At 39.8% G+C, this 10,217-nt stretch overlaps 1 protein-coding gene across 1 annotated transcript; it reads right to left on the bottom strand.

Moving 5' to 3' along the window:
- Positions 1-457: 457 nt before the first annotated feature.
- Positions 458-6,454, bottom strand: TLR2 (toll like receptor 2). Its single transcript, XM_082652668.1, has one exon. It carries the CDS (start codon positions 6,444-6,446, stop codon positions 4,089-4,091), a length of 2,358 nt encoding a protein of 785 aa, XP_082508794.1. The 5' UTR covers positions 6,447-6,454; the 3' UTR covers positions 458-4,088.
- Positions 6,455-10,217: the final 3,763 nt, after the last annotated feature.

The following is a 10,217-nucleotide window of genomic DNA, read 5'->3' as shown; positions in this document are numbered from 1 at the left end:
ACGTACAACGTTGAGTTACAACAAGTACCTTCTTATCAGTTCAACATCTTCAAAGAAGTAGGCAGAGTTGTTAAATCTATGGTTTTAGAACAGAGTCTTTTGTGTTCTTTGTGCTTGTTACCACGTGGCAGCTTTGGCACCACAGAGCCCTTCTGTGCAGAGAGCACTCCTGAAGCCTCTAGCACCAGTGTGTTGCAGTCCACTCAATGGGCCAGAGCTATGCTGGGTTTCCTGGGGCTGCCCCATGCACTCAGCCCACCCAAGGGCTGCACTAAAGGGAAGAGAAGCACTCTCTTCTTCTGTGCCACTCTGTTCACACACACACACACACACACACACACACACAGTCAATCCATGGCCATACTCTGCTTTTATTTTCTTCACAGCATTTCCTGAAATCATATCATAGACTCATTTGTTTACTGTTTGTCTTCACCTCCATGAAGACTGGGAATTTTATCTGTTTTGTTCCCTACTATCTCTCCAGCACTTGGAGCAGTACCTGGCACATAACAGGCACTCAATAAATATTTGCTGACCAAATGAATTAATCCAGCAAGAAAGAAAAAATTAACAGAATTGGGAAGACCAGTCAAACAAATTAACCCAAGAATATGTTGAACTCCCCAAAATTAATTCATTTTAAATTACTGGTCATTTGTTAAACAGCCAACACTGTCTACATCACACCAGACATCTATTCTGCAATACGTGAAGACATTACACTTGTATGAAGTAGAAAAGAAACAAATGTATTGTCGGAAACATTGGCGACACATTGCAGCAACTTGGATGGATCTAGAAGTTATCATACTAAGTGAAGTCAGTCAGAAACAGAAAGACAAATACCACATGATATCACTTATATGTGGAATCTAAAATATGACACAGATGAACTTATCTATGAAACAGAAACAGACTCGCAGACATAGAGAACTGACTTGTGGTTACCAGCGGGGAGGGGGAGTGGGGTCAGGTTGGATTGGAAGTTTGGGTGAGCAGATGCAAACTATTATATATAGAATGGATAAACAACAAGGTCCTACTGTATAGCACAGGGAACTATATTCAATATCCTGTGATAAACCATAATGGAAAAGAATATGAAAAAGAATGTATATATGCATAACTGAGTCACTTTGCTGTACAGCAGGAATTAACTTAACATTGTAAATCAACTATACTTCAATAAATTTTTTTAAAATATCAGCAACGCACTTAATGCTATACAAAATTCCATTGCAGTTGTAATGACGATAACTCACATTAAGATTTTTCTGGTTGGTAATATTCCTTCTTGAAACTGCTCAGTGCTTCAGTATTACAGCTGGCTCATCATCCAGATTATTAGAAGATTTAACTCTGCTTTATTTCTCTACTCAGCAAACATTTCAACAATTCAATATTTATTACGTACCAGGCACGTGCAAGGATTAAAGAGATAAATCAAGATTTTTGAACTTACAGGCTACAGACAAATAAAAGACCTCACAACTGGATAAAGCACCAACTAAAAATTAGTTTGTCTTTTGTAGCAGAGCCCTTAAATGCACCTCTGATGTATTTGCTATCTGCCTTTTATGGAGAGCAGAGTGAAGACCCTTTAGGACTCTGGGTAAGTAAACCAGCATGTGTCTTCATGGAATTCTGAATGACCCTCAGAGTTCAGAAATGTTAGATAATTACTAAACAATATCAGAAAAAAATAAAGATGCTATTTCCTTTACACAGTTTAGGCATTTAAAATCTAATCTCAGGGGCTTCCCTGGTGGCGCAGTGGTTAAGAATCCGCTTGCCAATGCGGGGACACAGGTTCGAGCCCTGGTCCGGGAAGATCCCACATGCCGCGGAGCAACTAAGCCCATGCGCCACAACTACTGAGCCTGTGCTCTAGAGCCCGTGAGCCACAACTACTGAGCTCATGCAACACGACTACTGAAGCTCGCGAGCCTAGAGCCCGTGCTCCACAAAAAGAAGCCACTGCAATGAGAAGCCCACGCACCACAGTGAAGAGTAGCCCCTGCTTGCCACAACTAGAGAAAGCCCGTGCACAGCAATGAAGACCCAACGCAGCCAAAAAATAAATTAATTTTAAATAAATTAATTAATTAAATCTAGTCTCAGTTTTGTGAAGTAATATGTATATACTACTCGGTTACCAGTGGTTATCTCAAGGTAAAGGGATAAGAGCTGATTCTTAATTTCTTTTATATGCTTTTGTTTCTTGTCCAAATTTTCTACAGTTTAACATTTGCAATGAGAAAAATAGATTATTTTTAAAATATTATTTTAAATCTATCAATTAACTATGAAGCTTTTCTATTGCTGTTTAAATTATTGAAATTAAATCTACAGGTCAAGTCCACGTTAAATTTGTCTGGTTCTCATGACAATTAACATTGTGCTTAATGTAGGAAGGAAATAGTGGACTAAAGCAAAAAGTCCATTTTGTGTTTGGTTTCTGTGGCATCTCAAGTCTCCTTCTCCTGAACTTGTCTATTTTTTTCTTAGGCTGGGTACTCCATTACACTCTCCCAGGAGTTTGTGTGAGATAGAAGAACCCACTGTTTGGGTTTCCCAAGGACTAAAGCCTGTCCTGCACTTAATGAACTTATTTCTTTGGGATAACTTTCTGCAAACGACAGAAAATATACCCTAGATCCCTGCTAGTACTCATAACACAAAAACATTCATTTACAAACCATAATATATAAGAGGACTTCCTTCTTGGAAAATAATAATAATAGCTAACACCTACCACAGGCACCTGTCACCCTGTGCGAGTACCCCATGGTACCCATTCTCATAGGGTTGGTCCTCATCCAGGGGCACACGCCAGTGCTTTACTGATAGTACTGCACCTTGACATCTACATCAGACCCTACAATGTATTTATTATTATCCCTATCTTAAGGACAGGAAAATATTTGGGATCAGATTGAGTTGCCCAAAGATACATGCATACTAACCCAGGTCCTTCTGATTCCAGACCCCAACTAACCACACAGACCCAGTTCTGGCTGAGGACTGAGCAAGGTCACTTCCTTTCACATGTGGTTCCCAGCTTAAGGAGTGAGTTGGATGAAGTCCATAAATAGCTCCTCACTTTTAAATTTAATGTATTCACTTAATGTCTTATTATCTAGATTCTAAAAATTAACATATGGAAGTAGTATCTATCTTTGAAATTATTGTGTATCAAATATTTCTGAGTCATTGTGAAGAACCTCTAGGTCTATACTTGCTTAAAAATCTATTTAGCTCATACATACTTTCATAATGTTTCAAAAAGAGAAAAAATCAGAAACAAGACTTTTTAAAGAAGGAAAAAGCAACATGATGCAAGGGAAGCCGACTAGAAGATGGGGCTGAAAGCAGAGTAACCAGACACTAATTAGAACTTCACACATAGTTAAAGGCTGAAGATCTGAGTCAGGGATATAGGGGGATTCTTTCAAATCCTTCAAAACTGAGTATATATTTCATTAGTTTCATTTTCATAGAAATACATAATTTACTGCATCTTGGGTTATATACCCTCTCTCAAGTAACTATGGCTGGAGAAACTTATCAAATAGCGAGAAAGACAGATCCAGTTCATATGAAAATATACCTTCTAGGGTTTTTTGTATCCCGTGAAGCTTAATGAGGACACACAGCACTTTTTTTTCTAAGAACAGCAATAACATTTTGCCTTGCTGCTCTTGAGAGCAGTCAGGCACAGAAGGGACAGCTGCGGGGATGGAGAACGACCTCTACAGACATGCGTGAGTCTCCTGGCAGAAAGCTGACGGACACAGTCATTTGAAATCTTCTGCTCATTTCTGCTGTTTCCTAATGAACTAAGTCAATTGGTACAGATAATTCAGATATCAATAATGCAGTGAGATCATGATTATCTCATAGGATAAAGAAAAGCCCAGAACCATGTTTTTCCAATCTGGTAGCAGCTTTTGAACAGTTTTAGTTGTTTCAGTAAGCAAGTCCTCATTCATATAGTTTACATATAATTGGGTCAGAATGGACTTAGTTATAACTAGTGATAGAAAGACCACCACCAGACCAAGACTGACCCTTAATGAAGGATCCTAGGACTTTATTGCAGCTCTCAAATTTACCCAAAACCCTTCCTGCTGCGTCTCATCAGCGGGCCACTCCAAGTAGGTCTTGGTGTTCATGATCTTCCGCAGCTTACAAAAACGCTGGGGGATGGCCTTTTTCTCAATGGGCTCCAGCAGAATGAGAATGGCAGCATCGTCGTTCTCATCAAAGAGACGAAAATGGGAGAAGTCCAGCTCGTACTTGCACCACTCACTCTTCACAAAGTTCTCAGAAAGCACAAAGATGGTTTTGTGGCTCTTTTCAATGGAGTCAATGATATTGTCGATAATCCACTTGCCAGGAATGAAGTCCCGCTTGTGAAGACACAACTTAAAGGGAGGTCTGAAGTGCTCCAGCTCCTGGACCATGAGGTTCTCCACCCAGTAGGAATCCCGTTCACTGTAGGACACAAAGGCGTCATAGCAGATGTCCCTGCGGGGAGCCTTCCTGGGCTTCCTCTTGGCCTGGAGCCAGGCCCACATCATCTTCATGTACCACAGTCCGTGGAAACGGTGGCACAGAACTCCCACGAGCAGGAATGACAGGAAAAGGGCACAGCACACGGCAGACACCACGGCTGCCCTGTGGCATTCGGAAGGTGAGAGCCGGGTGTCCCGAACCCGCTGGCCCCGCACGGAGGATGGAGAGTCACACAGGTATTCTTCTGGCCAGTCGATCAGGACCTGGGCCAGGGCCTGCTGCCCCTGTGTGAAAGACAGGAAGTCACAGGAGCAAACGAAACTGTTGCCACCAGCTTCCAAAGTCTTCAGTTTTTGAAAAGAATCAAGTTGCTCCTTAGAGAAAGTAGTTATTATATTTCTGCTGATTCTCATAACTAATAACACAGGTAAAAAGGAGGCATCTGGTAGAGTCTTCAACTTATTTCTGGAAATATAAAGTTCTTTGAGTTTTGGCAAAATCAAAGAAAATGAATCGAGATTGTTATTGCTAATATCTAAAATTTCCAGTGTCTGGGGAATGCAACGGGTTAAACTTTGTATTCTTGTGCTGGATAAGTTCAAATATTTCATTTTTCCTGGCCACTGACAAGTTTCAGGCATTGAATGAAAATTATTCTTACTGATATCAAGGTTAGTCAGGTTTTTCAGAGTAAGCAAAATTTCTCCAGTTTTTTTTAATGATTTCAAACGATTCTGCCTTAAAACTAAGGTTTTTAGGAAGGGCCAGGCATGCTCACAGGCTGAGTTTTTCAAGGTTTCTTCAGACATTAAGTTTTCACTGAGATCCAAATATTCTAATGATTTTAAATGTTGTGAAAGTAAACAAGGAACCAGAAAAACCTTACTGTTTTCTATTGTGATTCTTTTAACTTTTCCTGTGAGTGAATATATATTACTCAGATCATGAAATAAGAAAAACTGTGGGACATGCAACTTCCGTATTGTTAATGTCTCCACGTCACGTAGGCGTTTCATTGTCTCCAGAGTCAATGTCCTAAAATCACCAACTCCATCATGGGTGCAGTCATCAAACTCTACTTCTAAGCCTCCAGAAGCATAATTAAACAGTTTCACAACTTCAGTAAAACTTTCGTCAGTGATTTGCACATTTCTAAATGTAAACTTTTTAATCGATGTATTCGTTTCACTGATGGATACTTCTGAAAAATGAAAAGTGTTCAAATTAGTATCTCTCAGTTCTAAATGTTCTAAGGAACTTAAAATATCTACAAAAATCTCCAACAGTAAAACAGGCTGCTTCAGATGAAGAATCAGATGGCTGATGTTCCGGATTGACTTTAAACTCTTCGGCGCATATGTCTGCAGATTTGGAGCATTAATCTCAAGTTTCTCAAGAAGAGTTAGCCCAGCGAAATCCTTTTCCTGAATCTCAGTGAAGCTGTTACTATTTCCTACTTTCAGGATTCGCAGATTTGGGAGATGAGAAAAAAGAGATCTTTCCCCGAGTGTTTTGTATAAATTTCCCAGTAAGTTTAAGAATTTCAAGGCAGAAAGGGATCTGAACCAGGAGGATGAGAAGTAAGATAAACGATTGTAGGATAAGTCCAAATATTCAAGACTCCTCAGCGAAAAAAAAGAATCTTCCTCCACCGTGTGAATTTCATTGGCCCCCAGCCTCAGAGTCCTGAGGTTCACACACCTCCGCAGGTCGCTGTTGCTGACATAGGTGATCTCATTGCTGGACAGGTCAAGGCTTTTCACAGCTGCCGTGAGCCCTGAGGGGATGGAGTTTAAAGATCTGGAGCGGCCATCGCAGACACCAGTGGGGTCACAAGACAGAGAAGAAGCCTGATCAGAGGCTCCTTCCTTGGGGAGGCTGATTACAGACCCCAAGACCCACACTGTCCACAAAGCAGGTGGCATTGTCCAGTGATCTCACCTACAAAGAAAAGAGGTTCAAATGAGTGATTGTGTTTGACACCATAGCTTAATTCCAGTTCTTGAGAACAGTTTTGTAAGATGTAGCACGTGCGTACACACACACACACACACACACACACACACACACCAAGACATAACTGACAGGGAAATGGAATGTATGAATAAGAATAAAAAATGAATTCCCTGACACATCCAGCAACAGACCGCCACTGAACAATGACTTAAAGGCACAGTACCATCTAGGAATATGCAGCAGGACCAAACGTGGGTTGAAAGATGAAAGTAAATGAATGATGGAGGATGAAAAAGCAAGCAGTTTAAGGGCTAGGCTTAACCATATGCATTTACAACTTCGTATTTGTATACTTCAGATCTTATATTGGAGCATGCCCCTTGCCTGTCCTGATGCCCCCATGAGTTAGAGATCTCACAGTGCCAAACCACAGCTCTCCTTGAACAACTTTCACTGAATACAGCTCCAGGAGGAGCATGCTCTTTAACCGAAAGAAAAAGGTCCCATGCTTGTCAACCTGTCTTGCACTTGGCACTAGCAGGTGGAAGGGGTGCTGAGAACCCCAGGCAGAGCACGGTGGTTTGTTGGGCGGAGGGACAATCAGACCATCAGAACCTTCTCATCTGCAGTGAACTAAGTGCAGGAAGCAGTGTTTGACTCAGCACATTTTTCAAAAGATCATTCTGGGGAAACAATCAACAGTATTACCTTTGCCAGTACTCACGTGTCCATCTAAGGGTCAGTCTGTTTCAGGGCTCTCTAATCTGATCCAATGTCTATTTGTCTATCTTTGTACCGGTAACACACTATATTAAATGTATGACATATCTTCATATCCAGGAGAGCAAGGCCTTCCTCCCTGTTCTTCTTTAAGTGAGTCTTAGTCTTGGTGCTTTGCATATTCTTATAAACTACAGAATCAGCTTATCAGTTTCAAAAACAAAACCCACTGATTTTTCTAAAATAAATTTATTTATTTTATTTTTGGCTGTGTTGGGTCTTCGTTGCTGCACATGGGCTTTCTCTAGTTGTGGTGAGCAGGGGCTACTTTTCACTGCAGTGCGCAGGCTTCTCATTGCAGCGGCTTCTCTTGTTGTGGAGCACAGGCTGTAGGTGCGCAAGCTTCAGTAGTTGTGACACTCGGGCTCAGTAATTACGGCTCACGGGCTTAGTTGCTCCGCGGCATGTGGGATCTTCCCGGACCAGGGCTTGAACCCGTGTTCCCTGCATTGGCAGGCAGATTCTTAACCACTGCGCCACCAGGGAAGCCCAAACCCATTGATTTTAGTTGGCAATGCCATGACTCTATAGATAGTTTGGAATTATTGACATCACTACAATATTGAATCTTTCAATCCATGAGCATGATATATCTTTCCATTTATTTGGGTCTTCATTACCACAATAATGTCTTATGATTTTCTACACAGAGGTCTTGAGCATATTTTGTGAGGTTTATTTCTAGACATCTGATACTCTTGAAGTTTGGAAAATAGTATTACTTACTTATATGTGGCATATACCTATATATACAGAGAGAGAAATTCAATTAAGTTTTACATATCTACCATGCATTGAGCAACCTTGCAAAACTAATTCAGCAATTTCACAGTTTGTAGATTCCTTTTAATTTTCTACATACACAATCATATCATGCAGGTATAATGATGGTTTTATTTACTTTTTCCAATCCTTATACCTTTACTTCATTGTCTTGATTAATGAATGTTGAATTTTATCAAAACTTTTTTTCTTCCTTATTGAGATAAGAACATTTCCTCCTTCATTTTGTTAATAAATATCGGTGACTACAATGGATAAATGTGTTAAAGCAACCTTGCATTTTTAGAATAAACCCACATTCGTCTGGATATATTATCCTTTTTATATATTGCTGGATTTTATTTATAATATTTTGTTTAGAATTTTTGAATCTATATTCAGAAGTAAAATTGCCCTACAAATTTCTTTCTCCTAATGTCCTCATACAGTTTTTGTTGTTGTTTGTTTTTGTTAAATACATTAATTTAACAGCTACAGAATGATTCAGATTTTCTTTTTATTCTTTTGTCAGTTGTGTTTTTCAAAGAAGTTATCATTTTCTTCCAAATTTTCAAATTTACTGACATAGTTGCTTTCATCCCCTTATTGTTTTAATGTCTGCAGGACCTCTATTCTATTCCTTAGATGGTATTTGTGCCTGCTTTCTTTCTCAATTGTCTTGCCAGAGGTTTATCGTTTTTATTAGCATTTTTAAAAATTTATTTATTTTATCCATTTATTTTTGGCTGTATTGGGTCCTTGTTGCTACGCGCGAGCTTTCTCTAGTTGCAGCGAGCAGGGGCTACTCTTCATTGAGGTGCACGGGCTTCTCATTGCAGTGGCTTCTCTTGTTGTGGAGCACGGGCTCTAGGCATGCGAGCTTCAGTAGTTGTGGCGAACGGCCTTCAGTAGTTGCGGCACACGGGCTTCAGTAGTTGCAGCGCACAGGCTTAGTTGCTCCATGGCATGTGGGAGGTATCTTCCTGGACCAGGGATCAAACCTGTGTCCCCTGCATTGGCAGCCAGATTCTCAACCACTGCACCACCGGGGAAGTCCTATCAGCATTTCTGAATAACCAACTTCTCACTCTATAAAGCCTCTATTTATTTTCTATTTCATTAATTTCTACTCATATTACTATTTACTTCCTTCTGCTTTCTCTAGATTTATTTTACGGTTCTCATTCTAATTTCCTGAGATAGATGCTTCCTCATTAATTTTCAGCCATTCTTCATTTCTAATATATCCATTTCAGGTCATGCATTTTCATCTAAACACTAGTTTAGCTGTATTGTCCATGTCTCTTTCTCTTCTGTTCTTTCCATACTTTTTGTCTCTTCAAGTTTCATTCTATGTATTTTCTTCTGATCTATTTTCTAGTTTATTTTCCTTTCTTCAGCTATGTTTAATTTACTGTTAAATCCATCCACTGCTTTTAAATTTTTTGATTATTACAGTTTTCATCTATATCATTTCTATTTGGTTCCTTTCCACTTCTGCTATGTCATTTTTATAGTTTTAAACTCTCTGACAGATTTTTCAGTTTGTCTTTCATTGCGTTGAACACAGTAAGCACAGTCTGACAGCTGCAGAGCACTTTTGACAGCCTTAGAAAGCAGGGAGTTAAATGTTAAGGTCTGGGGCAGTCACAGATGGGATAGATGAGGCGGAACTAGAGGAAAACAAGTCCTCACAGGTTGCATCACAGCTTTGACTTATCTGGATGGCTCGGGCAGCCTTGATCTCTGAATACGGACTAAGATTATTTCTGGAACGCTAGTGCTCATGGGTACCTACAGAAGCAAAGGAAAATTTTCTCCAGAAGAAGAAAACATCATCCTAGCCCTTAGATTTCTTTCTGGAAACAATTTTTCAAATAGAATGTCCAGTAAAAAATGAAAAACAACTGGGCACTAATGAAAGCAAGGTGATAAGCATGAGAAAAGCAGAAACAGAAGACAACAGAAACTAACCCATAGAGGCCGCAGATCTAGCGTTGTCCCCACCTCTAAAACTGACAGGGTTAAGATGAAATGGCTATTACTATTTGGCACTATGTCTATCCCATTGTCTTTCTGCTTAAACGGTTGTTGAAAAAAAAATCCTCTTAGTATAATTGTACTGGAGGACCAAAATTTACCTGATTTTTTCCACTTCGTAACATATTGCACAAATCTTAAGAAATCTATACCAATTT

This window comes from Grampus griseus (genome assembly GCF_964374135.1).
Source record: "Grampus griseus genome assembly, chromosome: 4".
NCBI classification, from domain to species: domain Eukaryota; kingdom Metazoa; phylum Chordata; class Mammalia; order Artiodactyla; family Delphinidae; genus Grampus; species Grampus griseus.
Note: the sequence above shows the minus strand (reverse complement) of the source record. Positions and strands in the feature narration are given on the sequence as shown.